The 27172-nt window shown below is 40.7% G+C and overlaps 2 protein-coding genes across 4 annotated transcripts; both read right to left on the minus strand.

Annotated features, from left to right (window-relative positions):
* Window positions 1-6681: 6681 nt before the first annotated feature.
* Window positions 6682-20132, minus strand: RNASE6 (ribonuclease A family member k6). 3 transcript variants are annotated; one of them, XM_045527176.1, is made up of 3 exons: window positions 20062-20132; window positions 7850-8367; window positions 6682-7451 (listed from the first exon to the last, which is right to left on the minus strand). In XM_045527176.1, exon 3 carries the CDS (start codon window positions 7444-7446, stop codon window positions 6994-6996), a length of 453 nt encoding a protein of 150 aa, XP_045383132.1. In that variant the 5' UTR covers window positions 7447-7451; window positions 7850-8367; window positions 20062-20132; the 3' UTR covers window positions 6682-6993. The 3 variants fall into 3 exon arrangements, with proteins under 3 accessions (XP_045383132.1, XP_045383131.1, XP_045383130.1); XM_045527175.1 differs by having other exon boundaries at window positions 7817-8367; XM_045527174.1 differs by having other exon boundaries at window positions 6682-8367.
* On the minus strand, window positions 19399-21615 carry EDDM3B (epididymal protein 3B). The gene is made up of 2 exons (XM_045527177.1): window positions 21461-21615; window positions 19399-20215 (listed from the first exon to the last, which is right to left on the minus strand). Exon 2 carries the CDS (start codon window positions 20195-20197, stop codon window positions 19754-19756), a length of 444 nt encoding a protein of 147 aa, XP_045383133.1. The 5' UTR covers window positions 20198-20215; window positions 21461-21615; the 3' UTR covers window positions 19399-19753.
* Window positions 21616-27172: the final 5557 nt, after the last annotated feature.

Below are 27172 nucleotides of genomic sequence, written 5' to 3' on the forward strand. Positions count from 1 at the left end.
TCAATTTTTTCCTTAAGTTTATCTCACCCTTGTTCCCAATCCCAAAGCTTCTCATTTTCCCTCCTGCTAGTCCTAAGAAAACACCTCAGCGGAACTTTAGCAGAGTTTTTAAGGACAGTCACTTGGAGTTTTGCTGCATCCGTATATGCATAGTCACCAGCTCTGGCTTCTGGCTCCCCCCACCTTCCCTGCCGCAGGACCCGGGGCAGTCCCCATCTGGGGAATAAAGTGGTAAGTGAAGACCTGCATAGCCAGGCAGGATGCGGGGGAGGGAAATTAGGCTGGGCAAAGTGGCTCAAGCCAGTAATCCTAGCACTTCGGGAGGCCGAGGTGGGAGGATTGCTTGAGGCCAGTTCAAGACCAGCCTGAGCACAATATCTAGATCTTGTCTCTACAAAAAAGTAGAAAAATTAGCTGAGTGCAGTGGCATGCTCCTGTAGTCCAAGCTACTCGGGAGGGCAAGCCCAGGAGTTTGAGGTTGCAGTGAGCTGTGACTGCGCCACTGCACTCTAGTCCTGGCAAAGAGTGAAACCCTGTCTCAAAAAATAAAGAAGCTAAATTTAAAAGGTGGAAACCTTCAGACCCAGATTAATTCAAGGCAGTGGGTTCCTTACATTCCCACGGTCAATGGCTGTGTTAGGGCTGACTGAAATGTGATTGATAGTGAGCTTATTTCTGGGGTTCCCAGGCACATAGCAGAGGCATCCTGAGGAGAGGTAAGGTCTCTAATGGTACCTTCTGGAACTGGGGGTAGGAGTGTGCAATCGATGGGAGGAAAGGGAGGAGGAGAGGGGAAATGGTCTCTCTAATAGCAGGGCTGCCGTCTTTGCCTCTTGGTCCCACAAAGGCTGGTCTATACTCACAAACCAGCAGCTATGTCTCCCTCTGGCTTAATAAGCTTTTTGGCCTTCCGAAGGCTGAGAGAAGATTTTGGCAGAATTCTGAGTCTGTAGCTGCACGGGCACATCCCTGTGGAGGGCTGATCTAAATTGGATGCACAGTGATGGGGACAGGGAGGTTCTGGGGTGAATAGGAGTGTCTGTGTGGACAAATGGGCAGCTGTCACTCCCTGGGACAGCTGGACAGAGTGGGAGACTTTACAAACTGTAAACAGGTCTAAGGAAGCTGGCCCTGCCTCCCTTCTGAGGTTGCTATGGGGGGGGAAAAAAAGAAGGGCATGAAAGCCCTTGGCAAGATGTGAAGTAAGGCAACCTCAGTGTGCACTTGGCCACGTTGTGCGCCCCCAGCTAGCTGCCGTGTCCAACAGTCCTCACTCTTCCTCTGCAACTTCTCCCCCACCATCAGCTGAGCTCTGATGTGTTCGTGTTCTCCGTTATACTCTTGGGATATGATTCAGTGCAGAAATTCTCAGTGAATTATTAATGAACAGAGAGAGAGTAACGTATTGTTCTACCAAAAACATCTGCCCTTTTTAAATCCAGAGAATGTCTGAACGTACAAATTCTTAAGTCAAAGGAACATTTATCTAGCATTTGTGAAGGAAGAAATGGATGAGTGAGTACAGAGGGTACAGGGAGCACAAGAGCTAAAAAGATTGGGTCATTCTTTATGGGTCTAGCCTGGACTCAAAACCTTGAGACGGGGCAACAGCTCCAAGTGTCTGTTGTCCTTCTGTAAAGGGGTGATAATCACAGCACTTAACTAAAAGTACCACGGCGAATACGACATTCAGGCAGAGCGCAGTGTTCAGCATTTGGTGGACACTCAGAGAAAGTCAGCCGCTGTCACAAAGGCACTGTGGCACAGGGATTGAGAGCGTTGGCTCTGGCGTGAAGCAGACTCGGTTCACACTCCACACCTGCCACTTATGAGTAGTGTGACTTCAGGCAGAGAACTTAAGTTTTCTTAACATCAACTTCCTCATATAAAAAATGCTGATAATCATGGTACTGACTTCAGGGACTTGTTGAGGATTAGTTGAGGTCATATATATATGAAATATGTAGGACAATGTGTGTGCATAATAAAAACTATTGCCTTTAGAATCAAGAGTCATGCATCCCATTCTGTCATTTACACGCATCCAGTCAAGATTGTAATTAAAGGGAGCAAAATTGACAGTGCATCACTGCCGTTTTCTGTGTTTGTAATTCAAGGTACCAACATACGATCTTAGTTCTCCTGAGGGCCACATGTGTGAGAGGGGCCAGGAACATTAGAACAGAGCTCAGGGGAGTGTGAGTTCTGTCAGCCCAAGAGAGAGCATAACCAGACAGCACAGGGGAGCACGTAGAGACTGTGGAGAGGCCTAAGCTTGATTCAAGAACAGACTCTCAAAAGAGTGAGTATAAAATCAGAGTATAGACCAAGTACAGTTCTGCGTCACTTAACGGGGATACAATGTGTCGTCGCTGTGCGGACAACATAGAGTGCACGTGCACAAACCTAGATGGTGGAGCCCACTACACACCTAGGCTGTATGGTGTAGCCTGTTGCTCCTAGGCTGCAAACCTGTACGGCCTGTTACTGTGCTGAATACTGTAGGCGACTGTATCATAATGATGAGTATTTGTGTGCCTCAACATACCTAAACATAGAAAAGGTACAGTAAAAGTATGGTATAAAAGGTAAAAAATGGAGCCAGGCGCAGTGGCATGTGCCTGCAGTCCCAGCTACTCAGGAGGCTGAGGCAGGAAGATCCCACCTCAAGACCAGCCTGGGCATCGTACCAAGACCCTATCTCCAAACAAACAAACAAACAAAAAGAAAAAAATAATGAAAGAAAAGAAAAGGTACACGTTTATAGGGTATTTACTATGAAATGAAGCTTGAAGGACTAGAAGTTGCTCCGGGTGAATCAGTGAGTGAGTGATGAGTGACTATGAAGACCCAAGACATTATTGTACCCTACCGTAGCCTTTATAAAAACTGTACACTTAGGCTACACTAAACTTATGTTTTAAATGTTCTTTCTTCCATAGTAAATTAACCTTAGCTTATTGGAACTTTTTTACTTCATAAACTTTTAATCTTTTTTAAAATGACTCTTTTGTAATAACACTTAGCTTAAAACACAAACACATTGTATAGCTATGTGAAAATATTTTGTTTCTTTGTGTGCTTCCTCCATCAGCTTTTTTCTGTTTTTAATATTTTTATTTTATTTTCTTTTTTAAACTTTTTTGTTGAAAACTAAGATATAGGCTGAGTGTGGTTGCTCATACCCAGTGCTTTGGGAAGCTGAGGTGGGAGGATCTCTTGAGCCCAGGAGTTCAACACCCACCTCAGCAACATAATGAGATATTATCTCTACAAAAAAAATTTAAAAATTAGCCAGGCATGGTGGCACACACAAGTAGTACCAGCTACTTGGGAGGCTGAGGCAGAAGGATTGCATGAGCCCAGGAGTTGGAGCCATTGCACTCCACCCTAGGTGACAGAGTAAGACCCTGTCTGTATTAAAAAAAAAAATCTAAGACAAAAACACACACATTAGCCTAAGCCTACACATGGTCAGAATCATCAGTATCACTGTCTCTCACCTCCACATCTTGTCCCACTGGAAGATCTTCAGGGGGAACAACACATGGAGCTGTCATCTCCTCTGACAACAATGCCTTCTTCTGGAATACCTCCTGGAGGACCTGCGTAAGCCTGTGTTTCAGTTAACTTTTTAATATATACATAAAAATATATATGAAATTTTATATTTTATAGGTATTTTCATATAATTTTTCATATATTTTATATATGTGAAATATATATACGAAATACACTCTAAAATAATAAGAACTGTAGTATAGTAAATACACAAACCAGTAACATAGTCATTTATTATCAAGTATTATGTACTGTACACAATTATATATCCTAGGCTTTTATAGGACTGGCAGTAGCTTTGTGGAGAATTAATTGGCCTTAATTGTAAAATGTAATTGATGTATTTTTAAGACAAATTCTCTTTCAAATAGCATCAATAATGATTAGGCCCGGGCATTCAGAAATTCTAGTAGTTGACTATTGTGCAGAGAGAATTTGTAGTAGGAAGGAAATCTCCTTGAAGGTGATATTTGAAGATGATTTAGTACAGACTTGCTCCATGGACGTGACAGTACACCTAAAGGGGCAAAAATTCATTTAGTTGTTTTTTTTTTTTTTTTTTTTGAGACAGCGTCTTTCTCTGTTGCCCAAGCTGGAATGTGGTGTTGCAATCATAGCTCACAGCAGCCTCAAACTTATGGACTCAAGCAATCTTCCAGCCTCAGCCTCCTGAATAGCTTGGACTAGAGGAGTGTGCCACCGTGCTTAGCTCTATATTTTTTTATTTTTGTAGAGATGGGGTCTCACTATGTTGCCCAGGCTGGTCTAAAACTCCTGGCCTCAAGCAATCCTCCTGTCTCAGCCTCCTAAAGTACTAGGATTATAAGGCATGAACCACCACACGTCCCCAAAATCTGAGATGTTATAATGGTTTGTGGTTCTTCAAACTCAACACTACTCAGCAAAATGTATTCCTTAGTATTTAATTTCATGGGGTTGGTGAGTAGTTAGGGAAAAAATATTGAAAAGCCTCCTACTATGGTTTGAATATTTGTTCTCTCCCAAACTCATGTTGAAATTTGTCATTGTAACAGTATTAAGAGATGGGACCTTTAAGAGTTGAGAAAGGCATGAAAGCTCTGCCCTCATGAGTGGATTAATGCTGTTATTATAGGAATGGGTTCCTTATAAAACGTTAAGTTTGGCCATCTTTTGTCTCTCTTGCCCTCTCTTTGCCGTTCTGCCATGTGACGACACAGCAAGAAGGCCCTTGTCAGATGGCAGCACTTTGATATTAGAATTTCCAGCATCCAGACCCACAAGCCAATAAATTTCTATTCATTAGTAATTATTCAGTCTGTGGTATTCTGTTAGAGCAGCACCAAATGGACTAAGACAGCTCCTTAGGGAGGTGATAAGGGACAAAAAGTTGAATATGATGTTAGCTGTAGGGTTTTTGTAGATGTCTTAGAAAGTTCAGTCTGCTATAACAAAAATATCATAGACTAGATGGGAACCAGGACATCTCTAGCCAGGGGTAACCCTCCTGGAACCAGGCCTGGCCCCAGGATAACATTACAGACATGAATCCTGAAGCTCCTCAGGGCTTCATCCACTCGGAGGGAGGGTAGAACGTGGGCAAAAGTCCCAAAAGGGAGAAACAGAATGAGAGCCTCTGTGGGTCTCAGGCCAGGCACTGCCAGCCTGGGCTGACTCCAGCCTCTGCAGGGAGACTTAGAAAATGTTAAAATGGGTATTCCAAGGTGCAAGGGGGCCCCTGAGGCATAGGCTGGGACAGAGATCCCACTTGCCCAGTCCTAAGGGCAATGCTCTCTGACCCTTTCTTCTGCATGGTCCCCAATACAGGCTCCTGGTAGCTATTTTGTGCAATGTGACTGTGTCTCAGTGGTCATGACTGTCTGATCCAGGTAGTCAATCCAAATCCCTTCACCAATAAATTATATTTAAGAGGAAATTAGAAAAGAAGATGGAAAGGGCTGACTGTCTACTTACCATGTGAAACAGAAAAGCAAAGGAAATGAGTACACCACAGGAAAAGCCTGAAACAGTGCACGAAAAGGAACATTAATGAGAGACAAAGAAAGGCCAAACATTTTTCCAGTCCTGATTCCATTACTTCCCCAAGGCCCCAGTTTAAAAGTCTCAGCCCGACAGGTGCCTTTCCTCCTACTGAATTCTGGCCACTGAATTCCGGCCACCCGTCAGCCACAGCCAGAGGGCAAGATCCACTGACTAGTCCAGCAGACCAGGAGTCAGCAAAATTTTTCTGTAAAGAGCCAGATAGTGTATATTTTACTTTTGTGAGACACAGGTTTTCTATCACTTCTTCTTTTTCCTCTTCCTCCTCCTCCTCCCACTCCTCTTCCTCTTTTTCTTCTTCTCCTCTTAAAATAGTAAAAACCCTAGTGCTCCAGGTAGTACAAAAGGCAGATGGTCTGCAGCTGTAGTTTGCCTACCCCTGGATTGACAGTGTTTCCCAATCTTTGCTGCCCATTACAATTACATGGGGATCTTTAAAAAACATCCAGTTTTAGCCAGGCGTGGTGACATGCACCTGTAGTCCCAGCTACTCAGGAGACTGAGGCAGAAGGATCGCTTGAACCCAGCAGCTGGAGGTTGCAGTGAGCTATTTTGATGTCCCTGCACTCCAGCATAGGCAACAGAGTGAGATACAGTCTCAAAATAAGCAAACAAAACATCCAGTAGTGCCCAGGCCCCACCCCTAGAAATTCATTTAACTGTTCATTAAATGTTCATGAAATATCCAATAGATAATGGGAGGATTAACTCTAGGGTTCAGTGGATTATTATCCCTACTACTATTCTCTTATGTTTAAAACATTATGTGATTAAAAACAGAATCAAATAGGAAAGATCTAGGACCCCTCAGTTACCAATATTAGAATCTATGTGTGAAAGTATCATCAACCGTCTATGAGATATCAGTACTATCTCCAAATAAACAAAGACAATGGTTTCCAGGGAAATATATAAAGTCATGAGCAGAGTTTGAAGGGATGTTCCCTTCCCTAGGAGGCATGGAAGTGGCAGAGGCCTCAGGGAGGGCTCGTAGGGACATAAGGCCAAAATAGTTCTCCTTTGAAAACTAGTAGGCAGTAATTTGGAAGGGGATCTCAAACACACTCATACTCATCAGAATGCAGCAGGAAGTGGTTTTATTGCTGTGAACACAGTGCAATAAAGCTTGGCAAATGTTGCGAGGTTAGAAATCTGGAGGTCTGAACTCTTCCTTGTCCTCTTCCCCATTGCCTTCCCTCAAAACACACAGAGCTCCAAAGCAGAAAAGAATCCTATTTCTTTTTGTCCCAACTCTGGTCTGGTATCCTAGGCATTCTCATTCTCCCAACACCTTCCTTCCTTCTTCTGTGAGAATAAGGAAATTAACAAAAGAAAAAGCAGAAGAAATTGCAAGACAACCTGTGTCAAATAAGAGAAAAAGTCATGGAGACCTTAGACAATACTATCTAAGTGTACAGGAACCAAATGATAGGGAGGGTCGCTCTTCTGCGGGGGGTCACAGGCAACAATGAAGAATTTGTATTGGGCAGCGTCCCTGTAGCGGCACTGAGGATACCTTCCTGAAGTGAGTCTGCAGTCAGTCATGTTGACAGGCTTGGAGCTCTTGTGGCAGTTGTTCCGACCATTTTTGCAGACAATGTTGAGCAAATTACAGACAGCAGCCACGTTCTGGAAAGAGTCGTGCAGAAAGGTGTTTTGAGGCTTACAGTGGTGAGTATAATTATTGATGCCACTCATTGCCCTGTTGCATTGAAGAGGATTTGGCTGTAGATGCTGAATTTCAAACCAATGAGCCTTGGTGAGATCCTTAGGCTGAACACGAAGCGGACACACTGGTCCCCACAGTTCCAGCAGCAATAGGAGGAGAGGAAAGCATAGCATCATCTTTTCTGTGTAGAAAGAGGGAAGAGAATTATAGTAGAAGAAACAATAAGAGCAAAATTATTAATCATAATGATTTAGATTTTTATTCTGCCTTTTAAGATTTCATAGTCCTTTTTTTAAAAAAAAAATCTTCTTTCTCACAGAGTTTGTGTGAGAATCTGGTTCTATGAAGGTTCTATGAAGAACTTGAAGCCCCATGACAAGAAATATGAGGGACGCACTAGCAATGCATTCCCTTTGACCTGTGCTCATGCATTTGATGACTCTCATGTCAGAAACCTGGTTTTTCCCTCTTTTCTCCTGAAATATTTACCCTCTATCTATTTGACCACTACTTCCCAGCCATCTTTACTGCCCTGAGGGTCCTTACCTGGTCCTTCACCCCAGCACTGAGGGTCCTTACCTGGTCTCAGTGTTGGGGCTCCCACTGAGAACAGAGGCTGTGGTTAGTTTCAGGTTCACAGGCTTTTGTCTGCTTTTTTTCCTCCAAGTCTTCCCGTGCTGCCTGTGTAAGGCAGAGGAAGCAGCATCCCGAGTTCTAGGAAACTAGGGCTGTGCAGAGTGCGGATTAGACTCCAGACTTTTAAACCTGCTCTTTCGAACAGTCTTATTCTCATTGTATATACAGGAAGAGTAAGCGCTCTTAAAGAAACCGGATGACTCAAAACTCACAGTTTTGAGGAACTGATCCCTTCCTCATATGGGTTGTATGCTTCCTTCCTGCTCTGAGGCTTCAGTTTTTTTGAAGCTCTATGATTTCAGTTCCTTAAGAGAGAATATACCATGTAAATCTGTTATAATAGCTCTACCACATACTTGGTAATGTTGTGAGTTTCAACAGCAGATGCGAATGAATTATGCATTTATGTGTATATTTACTGGGCCAGGTAACTGGGATACACAAATTCAGGAGCTCATGATCTAATGAAAAAAACAAGAGACAAACAGGTAAGTAAATAGGCAAATACGTTCTATATTAATAAATATAAATAGCACTCACAGTGTGATGGAGGACGCTGCAGGAGACTGTGGGGAGATAGTAGAGGGGAAGGTTTATTGGAGGCCACAACACCTGAACTGAATTTTGAGGAATCATTAAAAGTTAAGTGAAGGGAATTGTGAGGGCCTCCCAAAGAGGGAACTGTGTATGAAAAGACTCATAAGCATGGAGAAGAAGGGCAAATTAGGGTATTTGCCTCCTGAATCTGTTCTTACCTTTCCTTTGGTGCTGTAATACTCTTATTCAGAACCTCATTGTCTCATGGAGGGCTCACATAAAAGCCTTCCACATGGATTCCCTACCTCTAATTTCTTTTCTTTGCAATCTATTCTGCATATTACTTCCAGTTTAGTCTTCCTTGAACATAGATAGAATAGTACAACAGTCTTGCCCCATGCTTTTAAGGGCTCCAAATAGCTACACGATAAACATGACATCTGTTTATAGCAAGGTTCCAGGACACAAGATTAATATATTATGCAAAAGACAATTACTTTCTTATATACCAGCAATGAATAATGGAGTTTGAAATTAAAAACACAATGCCATTTACATTGCGCCAAAGAAAAATGAAATACTTAGGTATAAATCTAACAAATTATATAAAGATTGATATGAGGAAAAATATAGAACTGTAATGGAAGAAATTGAAGAAGAACTAAATAAATGCCTAGATAGTCCATGTACATGGATAGGAAAACTCAATATGTTAAGATGTCAGTTCCTCTCAATTTGATCTACAGATTAAGCACAATTCCAACCAATATCCCAGCACATTGTTTTATGGATATTCACAGACTGATTCTGAAGTTTATATAAAGGTAAAAGATTCAGGTTACTTAAGACAATGCTGAAAAGGAAGAACAAATTCAGAGAACTGACACTTCCCAAATTCGAAGGTTTACTATAAAGCTCCAATAATTAAGACAGTGTGGTATTGGTGAAAAGTAAACAAATAGGTCAATGGAACAGAATAGAAAGCCCAGAAATAGACCCACACAAATATAGAGAACTGATCTTTGCCAAAGAATCAAAGGCAATACAACTGAGGAAAAATAATCCTTTCGACAAATAGTAGTAGAACTGGACATCCACATCCAAAAAAAAACATTTCTCTAGGACTAGACTATACACCTTTCATAGACCTAGACATTACACATTTCATAAGAGTTAACTCAAAATGGACCATAGACTTAAATGCAAAATTTAAAACCATAAAAATTCTAGAAGATAACATAGGCAAAAATTTAAGCAACCTTGGGTTTGGTAATGACTTTTTAGATATACAGTAAAAGCAGAATTCATGAAAGAAAAAAATTGATAACTTGAACTTTATTAAAATTACAAACTTCTGCTCTTCAAAAGACACTGTTAAGAGAATAAGACAAATTAGCCGGGCATGGTGGTGCATGCCTGTAGTCCCAGCTACTTGGGAGGCTGAGGCAGAAGGATTGCTTGAGCCCAGGAGTCTGAGGTTGCTGTGAGCTAGGCTGACACCACGGCACTCTAGCCTGGGCAACAGAGTGAGACTCTGTCTCAAAAAATAAATAAATAAATAAATAATTAAAAATAAAAAAATAAAGAGAATAAGACAGTGCCAGGGACAGTGGCTCACACCTATAATCCTAGCACTCTGGAAGGCTGAGGTGGGAGGATCGCTGGAGGTCAGGAGTTCGAGACCAGCCTGAGCAAGAGTGAGACCCCGTCTCTACTAAAAATAGAAAGAAATTATCTGGACAACTAAAAATATATAGAAAATATTAGCCGGGCATGATGGCACATGCTATACTCCTAGCTACTCAGGAGGCTGAGGCAGGAGGATCACTTGAGCCCCGGAGTTTGAGGTTGCTGTGAGCTAGGCTGACGCCAGGGCACTCACTCTAGCCTGGGCAACAAAGCGAGACTCTGTCTCAAAAAAAAAAAAAAAAAAAAAAAAAAGAGAATAAGACAAGCTGGAGACTGGGAGAAAATATTTGAAAAGATATGTCTGATAAAGGACTGTTACCTAAAATATATGAAGAACTCTTAAAAAAATTCAACCATAAGAAAACAAACAACCCAGTCAGAAAATGGGTAAAAGATCTAAATAGTATAGGAGCAAAGAGAATTTTCTCTCTCCCTCTGAAGGTTCAAATCTGCTGAAATGAACTGATAATAAACAGATTGACAGGAGAAAAGGCATACAAATTTATTTATGTGCATAAGCATGGAAGCCATACAAATTATGAGACTGAAAGAAAGGCCAGATGGCAGGGCATGGTGGCTCATGCCTATAATCTCAGCAATTCAGGAGACTGAGGCAGGAGGGTCACTTGAGCCCAGGAGTTTGAGACCAGCCTGGGCAAAATAGTGAGACCCCATTTCTAAAAATATTTTTTAAAAATTAGCCAGGCATGGTGGCACATGCCCATAGTCCCAGCTGGTCAGGAGGCTGAGGCAGGAGGATCCGTTGAGCGCAGGAGTTTGAGGCTGCAGTGAGCTGTGATCATGCCACTGCACTCCAGCCTGAACAACAGAGCGAGATCCTGTCTCTAAACAATAATAATAAAGAAAGGCCAATGTTGGCGTGGATGCGGAGAGATAGGAACACTCATACACTGCTGGTGGGACTGCAAACTAGTGCAACCTCTGTGGAAAGCAATATGGAGATACCTCAAAGAGATACAAGTAGATCTACCATTTGATCCAGCAATCCCATTACTGGGCATCTACTCAAAAGAACAAAAGACATTCTATAAAAAAGACATCTGCACTTGAATGTTTATAGCAGCACAATTCACAATTGCAAAGATGTGGAAACAACTCAAGTGCCCATCAATACAGAAGTGGATTAATAAAATGTGGTATAATGTATACCATGGAGTACTATTCAGCTATAAGAAACAATGGTGATATAGCACCTTTTGTATTTTCCTGGATAGAGCTGGAACCCATTCTACTAAGTAAAGTATCCCAAGAATGGAAAAATAAGCACAACATGTACTCACCATCAAATTGGTTTTAACTGACCAACACCTAAGTGCACATATCGGAATAACATTCACTGGGCGTTGGGCAGATGGGAGGGGGGAGGAGGGGATGGGTATATACATACATAATGAGCGCAATGAACACCATCTGGGGGATGGACACGCTTGAAGCTCTGACTTGGGGGGAGGGAAGGCAAGGGCAACATACGTAACCTAAACATTTGTACCCCATAATATGCTGAAATGAAATAAATAAGTAAATACAAAGAAATTGAAAAAAAAAAAACCTGAAAAACAGAAAGGCCAGAGGATGGAAGCCCCTATGAAGAGGGGAACTGGGTGAAGGGGAAGTATAGGCAATTTTGAGGAATTGTAAATGGTTTTTATGGGAATTGGAATGGGCCCACAGAGAAGACAGTAGTTTGTAAATGATTCTCTTTGAAACCTGAATGGAAAGGTGACAAATTATAGGAAGATCAAGGGTAGAACTGCACTGTGAACAAAGGTTGTCTTATTATGCAGGTAAAGTCCCTTAGGTAATCTCATGAAGCTGCCCTCTGTTCTTCTGTCTGTCTGGGCATTGTGTGGACTTTTAGTCTCTTTTCTGGTGGTTAATCTTTCCTGGTTATTTGATGAGATTCCTAGCGAGGAAGGTCTTAAGACAATTGCATTTCTTGGAAGTTTTTCTCAGTCAGATAAGGTAACTTCCAGAGAAAGCCACTGTCTGTGCTTGGGGGTGGGGGGAGGAACAAGAAACTAGAAAGTCCTTGGTTCTGAGGCAGCATCTAAGAACTTCCAATTTTCTTTCATTCAAAAGTGCTCAGCATGCCAAAGCATCATTGTGGTATCATTCTCTGTTCCCCATCAACAGACACTTCACCAAAGAAGATATAGAGATGGCAAATAAGCATATGAAAAGATGCTCAGCATCATATTGTTGGGAGGAAAATGTTTCCTCTATCATTTTAGGTTTGAAAGGTGGTGAGAGAGAGATTGTATTACAGAAGGTTCAGCACTTGTCCCCGAGGCTGCATCAGAAGAATGAGGAAAAGTGGTTTGAGGAAAAGGAAAGAGAAGTTTATTAATAATTTGCCAGCAAATGAGGAGGTAGGCAGACTGCCATATCAAAGTACCAATGTCCTGCTTCTGAGCAGAATTACAGAGCTTTAAAGGTTCTAATCAATCCCATCTTTAGCTAAGACAATAACTTAAGTTACTATACTAATTGCTCTTAAATCCATTTTCCTTCCATACTGTGAAGACTGAGCTCTGACATTTTTTCCTTGCTCAAATTCCTTTCTAAGGGGAATGGAGAAAGTCATGCTTTATAAGCCATAAAATCTTGTTAAACAGGTCTTTTTGACCCAGCATACTGTGGCTTATTTTCCAACCTGACACTGGTATGGCATCACATGACAGATAACACAACCCCTTATCTTAACTTAACATTCCTTTCTAGTGACTATGTTTTTAGACAAAGCTTAACTCTTTCAACCAATTGCCAACTAAAGAATCACTAAACTTACCTATGATTTTGTTAATGGGAAAAAAACCCAAATTCTGTAAAATAATTTAAAGAGGTTTACTCTGAGCCAATGCATGCAACCATGGCCCAGGCAGCCATGTCCAAGAAGTCTTGAGCAAGTGATCCAGAGGCGATTGGGTTACTGTTTGGTTTTATACATTTTAGAGAGACAGAAATTTCAGGTAAAATCATAAATCAATAGTTGGAAAGTGTCCATTGGTTTAGCCTGAAAAGGCAAGGCATCAGAAGTGGGAGCTTACAGGTTATAGGCGGGTTCAAAGTTTCTTTGATTTGGAATCTGTTAAAGAAATAAAGCTTTGTCTAAAAGTTTGGAGGCCAGGCACAGTGGCTCATGCCTGTAATCCCAGCACCTTGGGAGGCAGGCAGGAGGATCACTTGAGGCCAGAAGTTTGAGACCAGCCTGGGCAACATAGCAAGACCCTGTCACTACAAAAAAATTTTAAAAATTAGCTTGGCATGGTGGCATGTGCTTGTAATCCTGGCTACTCGGGCGGCTGAGGCCAAAGTTTGAGCCCAGGAGGCTGCAGTGAGCTATGATTGCATCACTGTACTCCAGTCTGGGTGAGAGAGTGAGCCCTTGTCTCTAAAAAGTAAAAATAAAGTCTTGGAATGTTTTAAATTAAAATAAGAAAGTCTGTTAATCAAGACAATCCACAATATACCAACTCAAATAATCTGTTAAGCAAACAGATGGAGTTATCGCTCTACTGGGTTCTATTCCCCACTGCACAGAAGGAAGCCAATACACTGAGACAACAGGGGTTGCAGTGGAGAAAGAGTTTAATATCACAGGGTTCTGAGTGCAGAGATGGGAAGGATTTCTCAAATCCATTTCCCCAAGAATTTTGGGACCAGGGTTTTTAAAGGTAGTTTGGCAGACAAAGGGCTAGGTAATTGGGTCTGCTAATTGGCTAACAATGAACTCGTAGAGTTGGGAAGCAGAAATTGTCTTCTTGTGTGCTAAGACAGTTTCTGAGTAGAGGAACACAGGACTCCCTGAGTCAGTTCCCACGTATGGCCACTGGTCTGGTTGTTGTTATTGGTCCTCCTAAATGCAGAGTTTGGAAAACATCTCAGAGACTAGGCTTAGGTTTTATAACAGTGATGTTATCTATGAAGTAATTTGGGAAGTTACACGTCTTATGACAGTCAGGGGTACATGACTTCTAAGCAGTAAGCAACTACAGGAAGGCAAGTGGTAAAATAATGGCTGGTTAACTTTTAGCTATGGCTATACTTCCGTAGAAATCAGACTTCTACCATAGTTCTTGCCTTATGGGTCCTTGTTGAGCCTAAGAATACTGAGTTATAGAAATGCCCCCTGTATTTCTGGAGACAAGATTTGATTTCAGAAATCAAATAAGGCTTTGCCTTAAAGAAAAAAGAAATGTGTTGGTTCAAAAGCTGCCTCGTCTCAGAACGGCGTCTCCTTGGTCAGTAATAGCTGCACTTCAAAGAGACAGCTGTAAACTGGGCCTATGGGTCTCACCTGTTTTGAAAGACAAGACAGGCCTCTTCCTGGAGCCATGAGTTGCTGGAGCGACAAGGACCCCCGGAGATGAGAGCTGATCAGAGAGATATGCTAATGCCCAAGGCTGGCCCAGAAGAAGCCATGGGTTAAAGTAGTTAACACAAAGCACAGCTCATGTTGACTTCTGAAATCATCTCTGTCTCCAAGAACACAATCACCGGAGCCAAGATGTCTCTGTTTTTTGAAGTAATAGCCTTATCAGAAAACTTAGAAGTTTGCCCCAAGAAGATTTTACAACTCATTGTTCCCGTAGTTAGAGTTAGTTAAAGGATCTGTAGTAGCCTTTTAGAAGACTTTGACCCTAAAGCAAACTGCCTGTTAGTGTGTAGGGCAACGGGAGCTTGTATCTGCCCTATATAATACCTGTGTGGATTTTCAGTTTGGGATATATTTTTGGCGGGAAGAAATATATCTATCCGGATACCCTCCTTTTATCTATTTTCATAAACCTTTACTTTATAAACTATATCTTTGGCTCTGTGTATTATTATTACTATTTCTGTTTCCTACTATTTTTTCATCCTTTGTGATGACCCCCTGCCTGAGAGACCCGATCGGAAGAAAAAACCTCTTTGCTGGGAGTGTAGCTAACTCCCCGCAAACTGGCGTGGTCAACTTAGAGACCTGATCCGAAGAAAGAGAAAAAACCTCTTTGCGGGGAGCGTAGCTAACTCCCCGCAGGTCCTTACTCTATTGCCTAGGCTAGAGTTGTAGGCCTAGGCTATAGTGTCATGATAGCTCACTGCAACCTGAAACTCCTGAGCTCAGGCTATCCTTCTGTTTCAGGCTCCTGAGTAGCTGGACTACAGGTGCATGCCACTGCACCTGGCTAATTTTTCTATTTTTTTTTTTTTTTAAGAGATAGAGATCTCATTATGTTGCTCAAATTGATCTGGAACTCCTTGCCTCACACAATCCTCCCACCTTGGCCTTGGCCTCTCAAAGTGCTGGACTTATAGGCATTAGGCACCACACCTGGTCCCTACATTACTTCAGTATAGGGAGTTTCAATGGCCTGCAGGTGATTTAAGCTTTGCTCTGCATGGCCATAGGTCCTATTAATAATTTAATATCTTATTGTCTGAGGCATGTTTGACCTCTTGTCCCTTCATGACTGGGACTCAGTTTTGAGGTTTTTCTGGGATCCCTGTGTTGTCCAAACTGCAAGGGGGGGGGGGGTTGGTCTAGGTCCAGGTGCTTGTTGAACAAAGAACCAATTATTGAGACAACAAAGATTGCCAAGGAAGAAAGAAATTTTTTTAACATGTAAGACATCTTGTAGACAGAATAGGAGAAGTTGCCTCAAATCTGTCTCCAACTAACAGAGATCATAGGCTATTAAAGGAAGGGCCACATGCCTTCGGGCAGGTCATGGTGTAACTAACAAAGAGCTACCTGCACCGAGGACAGGCTGTGGGTTATGGTGAGTCTTGGCTTAAGGAAGTCTGCCCAGGGGCCTTCAGAATCTCAGCTCCTTTGCCTTATAGAAAATTCACCATTTCTGGGAAACAACTCCAAAGGTCAAGTAGCTAAGGGAGAGGATTATCAAAAAACACATAAAGGTTATTGAAATTTGTTCATAGAGCCCGTTACACCCTTTGCCTAGAGGGGGACCATTCAGTTGGTGCGGGGGCTTAGGATTTTATTTAGTTCACAATTTGTAAGCTCCCCCTTCTTTTCAATATCTCACCTTTTTGGGCCAAACCAATGAATACCTCCCATGTACTGATTTATGATTTTGCCTGCAATTCATGGATCCCTGAAATGTATAAAACCGAACTGTTACCCAACCACCTTGGGCACACTTTCTCAGGACCTCTTGAGACTGTGTTTCCCCAGGCCATAGTAACTCATATTGGCTCAAATAAAAGCCTCCTTAAATATTTTGGCAGAGTTTGGTTTTTCCATAGGCAACTGTTTTGAACCACTATCTGCCAATCTTTTAATAAAAGCAACGTTTAAAGAGTTTCTAACATCAGGTATTTATGAGAACCTACTGTAGGAGACCAGAATATGTCACCTTAAAGTATGCTTCTGTGGCATCAAGATTGTTAGGTCCTGGAGCTGAGAGAGACACACTAAGCCTCATGCGTAGCAAAATGCTGTTTATTTTGAGCATCTGAGTGCAGATGAGTGGAGGCGAAAAGCGTCCACAAGAGAAAAGGGGAGAGCCTTGGGCTTTATAGAGGGTTTCTCCAGGGACAGTAAGTAAATAGGCTAGAACAGCCACTTGTAATAAATTCGTTTTCAAACAACCAGCTCCTAAGGACCCCTGCCCCAGTTACATCCATCCTTCAGCTCCAGCCTCTCCTTATCAGGAGAGATGAGGAGGGATAAACTTTGCTCCTATGGGGAGGGGGATAGGAACGCTGGCTGCAGCTGTCTGTTAGATTTACAATGTCTGGGGACTCTCCAGACTCCTGTGGCTATTGTTTTACAAGCCCAAGTTTTCCATTAACCACATTCCATCCTATACATACTTTTCGGGTTCCCACCTGGAACAAACCTAACACAGATTATTTTGGACTGCCTATTTTGCGAAAAACACTATACCCAGGAGAAGCTCTGAAAATAGAATATAAACTACCCCCTTTTAAGGGAACTTTACATTTATAAAGGAAATCTCCATTTATAAGGATATGTCCCTCTCTGTATCAGGAAGAGAAGGAAGACTCTAAATCACGGGAGACTCTTATCGATGGAGAAGGTACTAACTTAAATCTGCACAACAAACCTTTCCCTTGTTTACAGTACTTTTCCTGGTCATCTCCCTATAACTTGCCTCCCTACACTCTTCCTCCTTTGTTTTAGCTGAAGATGGTATTTAAGCCCAAGTTCTAGCCACCTCTTTGAGTTACTCCCTGAGTTTCTCCCATGTATATATGAGATGCACATGTTAATAAACTTTTGTTTGTTTTGCTCTTGTTAATCTGACCTTTGTTATGTGGCCTCAGCCAAGAAGCTAAAAGGGTAGAAGGAAAATATTTTTCCTCCCCTATACTATATTTTGAAGAACATTTATCAAGTGAGAAAAATAATCAGTATTTTTTCCATATGTAAATTGATCAATGATGATGAACTACTGGTTTAATATTAATCTCTTGTGAGTTTGGTTGGTATACGTGTCTGCTGAACAACTGCCCTTGGAACATGATGGCCAATCTAGATACACTGGCTATTTATTGAGACTAGAGTTCTAGGAAGGTGTGCAGTCACCTAATTAAAAATGTTGATACTTTGGTCTTTTCTCTAATTGTTTCAAAGCCAGAGTCTTTCAACATTACAGGAGGCTGAAGAACACAAGGTACTTAATGTTTGGTATTTTTCCTCCTCATATCTGCCCTAGGCAAAATTATGCGAGGCAAACATTTCCTGTACTCTGTGTCTCTTCCCCACACTTAGCAAACAGAGTTTCTTGTGGACTCTACCAGCTTATGAACCCAATATTTATTTCTCCCATTTACTTCCTCTTCCTTCCAGCAGAATTTAAATCTTAACCCCCTTTATTGAGGAATATTGCATTTTAAAGTCCTCCAACCCTATTTCTATTTCTCTGCCAAGTAAAAATAATTATTATGATATAAAATCACTTGTGCTAATATCTTCTGCTTGATGTGTAGGGAAGTGTAATGCCTTTGCTGAGGGGCTTTGTGTGTGAAAGAAGAAAAGAAAAAAAAAAAGGAAGTGTAATGCCTTAACCCATTTAAAATGCATTGGTCTTCTTAGAAGAATTGAGTCTACTAGGGGTATCTGGAGGTCTGTGGTTGATGAAGAAGGGAGTCTTTTTGGTCCTGGGCATGTACAGCTTCCACATAGGTGACAGCCTACTATATTTTTATATTAGAAGTCCCCATGTCTAGAAATAGGGGGAGCAGATGATTTGTCACGCTTATTTTCTCAAAGTCAAAATTAAAGTACCAAGCCAAATGAGAAAGGAAAAGAACCAGTGTTTATGGAGCACTTACTATGAGCCAGGAACTATGCTACATGTTTTGGACCTCGTCAGTCTGCCCATGCCCCCGAATCTGGGTGGAGATAAGCATGTCACCACTGTGAAAATATTTCAAAATCTAAGCTGTTGGAACTCTATTATTTTGGAACTTATTATTTTGAACCTTAAAGGAATGTGGTTATGGGGCCCAAGTCACGTGATAGGCACCTGTAACCAAGTCAGCTGTAAAGGGTGTTTCTCCTGTTATAGAGTAAGGCTTCTTTCTTACCTGCATCGTTTTGTAAAACGTTGTAAATGAATCAAGGGAAGACCCCTTTCCTCCCCACTGTTGATCTTCATTGTAGATTAACCTCCCTCTTACCTTTCTCACATAAAGACTTCATGGCTATCATGTTGTCTTAAGATGTAATGTTAAATGCTCTCTGTTAAATTAGAAAGGAAATGAAAACCAGCTATAAAGAAAAGAAAATAATCTGCAAGGGGTTGGGAGGGGGGATGAAACCATAACTAATTTGCTGTAACTCTTAAACTAGGCTTGCATAGAAAATGTTCTAATCTTGTAAATTTATTTGTCTTTTTCCTATAAAAGCAAGAATTTAACTTTTAAATTTGGAGTACTGATCCCATTTCTCTGGAGTCTGTGTGTCAAGGAATGGCCATTCCCAGTTTTCCACTTGAATAAATTCTTTAAAACTGGATTCTGACCCTTTTGATTATTGCAAGTTGACACCACAAGCAATGCCTAGGTCACAACTTGTCTCCAGCCTAGCACATAAACATTTACACCCTCATCATACACATAATCATATCACATACATTAGACACACACACAAAATATACCTTTAACCCTATGCATAGCATGAATCACATCCAAGCATAATCGATATTATACACACCCACACCAATCACACAACATATACTCTGCACACATAACATACATAAATGTCACACACATTGGAATAATACAGTTTATTTAGGGAAGGGAAGATCATTCAGCTTGGGTAGGTATAAGAAGAGTCAGTATCAGGAAAATTCTTGAGTTAGCCAAGAAGAGATGCCATATGAGCTGAATCTTGAAAAAAAGTAGGAATAAATTAGGTAAATGAGGACAGAAGTATATTCTAGGCAGAGAAACAACATAGGCAAAGTTGCAGTATGAAGAAACCATGTGATACATAACTCTAAATAGTTGGAAAACATTGACACACAAATGCAAAGTGGGGAATGGCAGGGGCTATTGACGTAGGCAGAGACCACCACCTGGGAAGTACTGAGTACACTACCAAAACCAGGGATGTGAATAGACCTTCTAGTCGCTGATAGCCTGGACCATCTTCAGATCCTCTATGCTATCAACATAACCATCCGTGCCACAGTGGAATTCAATGTAATTGAAGCTTCTGCTCTCTGTGTAGCCATTGTTGTCATTCTCCTGGTGACACTTGAGTACTTTGAGGGCATTCTGGGCCCATATGTATGTATTTCTGTAGCGGCCCTTCCAGTTGCCATTATTGCATATATGCTCAATGTTGTACCATGAGACATAGATAAACATGTGAGAGCTCTTGTCTTTCAGAGCTTCTTGCTCCCTCATGAGGACATTACATTTGTACTCACTGAATTCTCGGGTTGGACTTATGTGGTGCTGTTTCATGAATTCTCTCCAGGAAGCATCCTTTCTGTGTACAAGCAGCCTGCACAGGATGCAAAGCAGGACCAAGAGAGTGCCCCAGATCTTTAAAGAAGATGCCATCTCAGTCACCAGGGCCACCTGCATGTCCACAGGGAAGAGAGAGAAACGCATTACCCAGATACTGCCAGGAGAGCTGAGCTCCACCATAAAATTTCTTTCCCTGCCAATGCAGGCACTTGGACACAATTTTACTCTTAATATTGGGTTCCCATATTAGAAGATGATAACTCTGATTAGATAATAAAGTTTCCAAGAACTAAAAATATGCTTCAGCCTGAGTGAGTAAAACACAAAATTGGAAAAAATAGATGAGATTTATTTTGAGAGTTCCAAACATCTCCTGTCTTCCCTCTCTTTTACCCATCCTGAGATGCCAATAGCCCTTTATCTAGCTCCTTTTTGCTAAATCAGCTCTCAGGAAATCATGTGTCCAAAAGAGAATGGTATTTAAAGCTTTATGTCTGCAAGGTGGAAAGGGTTGTCACCTTTTAAGATAATATAAAAGTTGAGTAACTACTTTGGAGGTATTTCCTAGGTAGGAAGGTGTTTATTCCTTGAAATTGCAGCCCAAGCTGCAATTACACTGATCTGCTTAATGATGTTTCTCCAACCTTGATTTCCTTACAACACTTCCCCAAAGGAGTGAAACAGATCATCACTACTAACTACCTACAGCCCTTCTTAGGGGCCATTTCCCTAATTATTACAAATAATCCTAAATTGTTGGAGCTGCTTGTTGAGAATGCCATCATAAAGGAGCCCCAGTTTTGAAATATTTATCTAATCAATCAAGTACCAAAACTAAAACTGTCCTCACAGGGACTGTTCTCATCACAGCATAGGGTAAAGAGTTGTTTTAAAAAATTTCCTCTTTAAACCAGCCCTCTGTCCTCACTTACTATGAGGAGTACACCTGGCCCTACTGACCCTCTAACCTGATTCACAACTCTGAGCATCAGTACCCTCAAACAGGCCTAGTAATAGCTCCCTCACAGACCTGTGAGAGTCTGATGAGATACATACACGTGAGAGCACTTCTAAGGATATCAAATGCCTACATCAGACACAGAACAAGGGGTAGGTACTTTCTCATTTGTGGAACCCTGTCCTGGTCATAAAGGCCTAACCAGAATGAGAAGACCAGGATTCAAGCTGCTTTAATACACTTGGGAAGACTGGGGATAAAGGGAGGGAGAGGCAAGGAAAAGGCTATATCAGTGGGATTAATTAATTTTCCATTCTTTATATCTAAAAGTTCAATCAACCTCCTGCTAGTTTTCCTGGGCCTTTCCCCTAAGCATCCTCGGCACGAACCCTTCTTACCCTATTCAATTCAGCATTTGGGTCTCTGGTTGTTAGGGGGAATCAGCACGTGGATCTGAAAAGCAGAGCCTGTGTCCTCTTCCTTTACTGAGAGCCCAGACGTCTGCAGCAGTGGAGAAAGGAATAGCAGTGGGAGGTGCAGTGCTGCAGCTGATTGGTAGTGGAGGGGGTAGTGGGGAACAAACAGCTTTATTATATGAACCTGTTCCTTTATCTTCTCATCTAGAACACTTGAATTCACTCAGACAGTAGCCTCGAGCAAAAGTTACAAACATCAAAGACTGACTCTGGGCATAAAAAAATTGCAAGGCCCTAGAGTGAGGCGACCCCAGAAAGGGATTATCTGGAGCTAAATTCATTTTCTGAAAAACTTCTGGGGAAGTCCCTGGATGGCTAGGCTATGCTCTATAGGAACTTCAGTGAGGAAAACCACCTTTAAAGTTGTGAACTGTGGACCTTCATTGAGAAGTAAAAGAGTATCTAGTGAAACCAGCAGCCAAATAGGCATTACTGATTAGGTAACTGTTATCTGAAGTTTCTTTAGGCAGTTATTAACTATAACTATAACCTTTAGCTATTTGCTTAAACTATACTGATTACTCTTCAAATGTCACGTAGCCTAACTATAGTTTCCACAATGTTCCTATAGAAAACACCTCGCTCTGACGTATGGAAGATATTAGCTAAGTTGTTTTCAGGAATTCAAGACTCAGTCTTGAACTCCGCCCAAACTGGTTGAGATGACTGACCTTTCAACTGAGTTTGTAAAAGTGTCTGATGGGTGACTTTGGACTTCACAGTTCAGATTTCCACCGCATGTTTCATACCGTCACGCCTCAAATTGGCACATGTAACCGATACTGGTTTCAGTAACACTAGTTAAAGGTGCAATTTATGGATAAAATAAGATACTTGAACGTGTTTTCTATCAACACCTTCAATGCTTGCTCCTTGCTAAGCCACCTTGCTTGAGTTTCTCACTGGGCCACCTCCTTATTAGCATGTCAGGATGTTCCATTTATATCCAGAACTTGTCTTCAAATCCCAGCTCATGTCAGGCAATCCTTGAATAATGGAGAATCACGTGCCGTTAGACTGGACGGGGGTGTTATTTCAGAGAACATTCTGTACATCCTTTCACTCCCTAGTGCTTTGGGTGGCAGGGGAGAGCAAAAAGGGAAGAATTCTGGGCATCTGGATTTGAATGACTTGAGAGGTGGTTTTGAGGAATAATAAGCTGGCGATCATGTGCCTGTACATCCGGAGCTCTTTCTAACAAGTTTGCATCGTCTACTAAAGACTTGAATTCAAGTAGTGACTCAATGAATTTAGAGAGAAGTGGGAGGAGAAGCCACCTGAGCCAATGTGTGAAGAAGAAAGGGATCTATGGTTTTTCAAGGCATCGTATTTTATGGTATATTATAGGAGAGCAATGAGTGATTTTGAGAATTTTAAGAAGCAATGCATGTGAAAGTAATTTTTAAACAATAAAGTGTTATGCTGGTATCTATTGTTGAAAATATTATTATAGGGCTGTTCTCCCTCAGCTATTTTCTCAAATAAGTAATATTCTACTTTCAGTGTGGAAAAGAATTTATTGTGGACCCTTAGCACGTATCCAGAACCCTACTATGAGATAAGCCAAAAGTCCTAAGACCTTTTGGATATAAAGCCAATTATGAAGCAGCCTAAATTAAATTGTGGGGAATGGTATCCTCATATCTGCAGAAATTAGCAACTACCAAAGCATCCTGGGAGGGTAAGTTAACCATTATTTCTAGAAACTGCTTGGTGGGTCTACTTCTTACTTCCTAGAGCTCTTTCTGCCAGCTCATGTAACAAAAGCTTCTTGAGTGGTGACTTCTGATTTGAGTTCTTAAAGAGATATTACCCTTTGAATATAAATTTTACATCGCTTATTAATCATATTCTTTTTTAAAGTTTCTTCAATTTTTAACTCTTTTCTATTAATTCCTTGATATTTCCTTTTGTTAGCCACTATTCAATTCTTAAATTTTTTTTTCAGACAATTGTTTCTCAAAATCGTATAGTGACATAGGTTTCCTCATGCAGATGATGACAACGTTTCAGGGTGTCTTAACCTGTGATCCATGGGCTTCTAAGGGCTCCATCAATGGAATTCATAGGATCCATGAACTGATGTGGTGAAAAGAATTATGTCTTTATTTTCACTAACCCACAACTGAAATTAAGCAATTTCTCCAATTATAAATGTAGAAAAAAATAGAAATCAAGGATATTTTTATATCAGTTTATATTCATTACAAATATCTCAAAATATCATATTATTTTACATTGATCACAATTTCAAAATTATAGTAGTAATTAAACCCAAATTCAGATTTATTTTTTGTTGCATTAATAAACACAGATATTACTATATCACAAACTTTAAATGTTTGAAACTTGATTTCCTTTGTAATCCAAAGTATTTTATTTTGTGCATTTCATAATATTTTTCTGAGAACAATTATTATTTTTCTTGTAGGGGCCAAGACACTTGACCTCCTGAAGATTCATTGAAAATCTGACATGAAGCATAGTGATTAATAGGAGCAAAGGCATGCACAATTTTTTTTTAACATGCATACGCAGGATCCTTCAGAATGAAGACCCAACCTCCCAGTGAAGTACAGAAGCTTATATACCATCTTGAGGTTACAGAAAAAATATGGGCTCAGAGCATAACCAAAGCCAGATCATGGCGGTAAATCAGGTTGTAGTGGCAAGACACGTTATGGGAAGGGTGTAAGAGGAAGCTTGGCTAACAAATGTGGTCTTGTTATGTAGATAAAACCTTGCAAACAGCAGCCCCCTAGAGAGGACAGATGGTAAATGTTTCTTTCAGAACTTTGAAAGTATCAGACTCTCAGTTAATCTTTCCTAGATCTGGACAAGGGAAAGCCTGGCTGTATCAATGCAGATTCTCTAGATGCAAATCTCCCCCACAAAAGACAGCTTTGCAGAGCCACTTCAAAATATGTCAAAGAAATATATTTTGGGGTAAAATATTTTGATTTCCTTTCATTCACTTTTTCTCAGTTGTTATTATTGTTCTCAATTATTCTTTGGCTTCACTGGAATGTCAAAGGGGTATGAAGCCACTGTTTATAAAATTAATAAGAGGCCATAAGGTGGGAACTGTGGTAGGGGCTTGAACTCTGCAAAGGTATGGGCATAGTTAAAAAAAAAATATATATATATATATATTATATATATATTTATAATCTCCAGTCATTTTTCCCTAGCTAGCTCTCCTATAATTGCTTACTACTCAGGAGTCAGATAGCTGATGGTCATAAAGATTCTTAGCTTTCTTCATTGCTCCCACAGATAACATCACCCTTGTGAAACCGAAGGCTGGTCTTTGAGATATCTTCCAGATCCTGTATTCCAGTGGAATGGCTGGCGCACCCAGACCAGTGGCCTATACCAAGGAACTGACTCAACTAGTCTTGAGACCCTCTACCTGGGAACTGACTTAGTGCAAGAAGATGATTTACGCTTCCCAACCCTATGAGTTCATCCCCCGCCAATCAGCAGACACAATTCCCTAGCCCTTTGCCCACCAAACTATCTTTAAAAACTCTGGCCTGAAAATTCTTGGGGAGATAGATTTGAGAAATTTCTCCCATCTCCTCACCTGGCACCCTGTGATATTGTACATTTTATCTGCTGCAACCCTGCTGTCTCAGTGTATTGGCTTCCTCTTGAGCAGCAGGCCATGAACCTGACTGGGCTGTAACAGCTGCATGACACAAAAAAAGTACTTGCTCACAAGGTAGCAAAATTTTAAATTATCTAGTATCAAAGCACAGAACAAATTATATCAATTTAGATAGAGGCAAAATTATTAAATGAGTCAATATCTTTGAATACAGGCCTGGGCTCATATCTCATGAAAGCAGCTTATTTTGATTGTCACCTTCTTCTGGGTTTGAAGGTTAACATTCGTTAACTTGAGTTTGGTGTCGGATACCAGTATTGGTGTTTAAGATTCAGCAGGAGTTGATGCCTTTTTCAGATGATATATGTGTACTCAGGAGTCAAAGTCCTCTAACTTAACAGCACAAGGGGTAGTTAATACTTGATAAAGACCCTTTCAGTGGGATTGGGGGAGTCTTTTAACTGATGTCCCTTCTAGTGTAGGTAATCATCAGGCTGGAGGTGGTCATGTTGAGGTTTATGACCTAAGTGGAAGCTATAAAAAGATTCTGCAACCTTGTAGTGATTAGTTTTTATAGCTTTTGTAAGCCCCCATCAATAGGTTTAAGTTAGAGATTTAGTTTAGGGTTTGATTTTGAGGATGTTCATCAAAGATGTTAAAGGGCTCAAAACACTAGATCAACATGGGATCGCAGGTCATTGTAAAACAACAGTCATTCTTTCAACCAAGAGTAAAAGGTGTTAAAAGATTTCAAAGGCAACAGAATGTTACATGGATGTAAAAATCCCGACTTTTAAATTTTAGTTTTCCTAAACAAAAACCTAGCAAAGACAACACAGAAATTATCTTGATAAAGCATAAAGGCTCTGTTTCTTTTAGGCCAGCTACTCAAAAGGCAGATAAAAACCTTTTGCAGTGTGATTATTTCTTCTTATAGAAAACCCACTTAGACAACTTGGAAGCCAAACCTGATAAAAAGTGTACTTGAATTAATTAGACACAGGAAGAGTGTATCCATGGTCATGAGTATACATTATACTATAGAGGAAAGTAATAAGAAAAACTAATACCTTGAATAGGGGAAGAAATTATTCTTAGCAATAGCATGAGATGTTTTTTTGATCATATTGAATAATTCAGAGATATCAAGAAAAGCCAAGAGTATAGAATCCAGTTATACTGGAGGAAAACATTGCTTTTTTAAGTCTTTAAGATGAAACATTTTGGCATCAGTCCATAATAACACACTTAGAACTGGAGGAGAGAAAAGTTTGCAGGAGCCAACAAAAAGTTGAAGGTGAGAATTATCAGCCCAGGCCTTTTCACATACAAAATTTCTTTCTCTAAATTCCTTCTCATGAACTTTATCATGACTTGCACAGATCATCTACAACATGCTTGGGCTTTCTGTTTTGTCCTAAATTTCATTTTTCTAAATAACCAGTCATTTGGGCCAGGCGTAGTGGCTCATGCTTGTAATCCTAGCACTCTGGGAGGCCGAGGCAGGTGGATCGTTTGAGCTCAGGAGTTCGAGACCAGCCTGAGCAAGAGCGAGACCCCATCTCTACTAAAAATAGAAAGAAATTAGCTGGACAACTAAAAATATATATATAAAAAATTAGCCGAGCATGGTGGTGCACACCTGTAGTCCCAGCTACTCAGGAGGCTGAGGCAGAAGGATCGCTTGAGCCCAAGAGATGGAGGTTGCTGTGAGGTAGGCTGACACTGGGCAACAGAGTGAGACTCTGTCTCAAAAAAAAAAAAAAACCAAAAAAAAAAAAAAAACCCAGTCATTTTACTTTAGCACAAAAATTTTCCATACAAGATCCTTTCTCATACAAACAAAAAAAAAATTTTTTTTCTTAACTTTTTCTTACCAAAAGTATATTTTCATATGCATAACTTTCTTCATATCTCTCTTACTTGTTCCTTTTATCTTGTTTTATTTCCTTTCTAAATCCATATTTTGAAGTAACCTTTAATTAACTCCTGAATTAGACAAAATTATTATTATTATTATTTTT

This window comes from Lemur catta, chromosome 1 (assembly GCF_020740605.2).
Source record: "Lemur catta isolate mLemCat1 chromosome 1, mLemCat1.pri, whole genome shotgun sequence".
NCBI lineage: Eukaryota > Metazoa > Chordata > Mammalia > Primates > Lemuridae > Lemur > Lemur catta.

Bases quoted from the DNA above. Each gene is read 5' to 3' on its own strand.
- RNASE6 (XM_045527176.1), bottom strand. From the start codon at position 7,446: ATGATGCTATGCTTTCCTCTCCTCCTATTGCTGCTGGAACTGTGGGGA.
- EDDM3B (XM_045527177.1), bottom strand. From the start codon at position 20,197: ATGGCATCTTCTTTAAAGATCTGGGGCACTCTCTTGGTCCTGCTTTGC.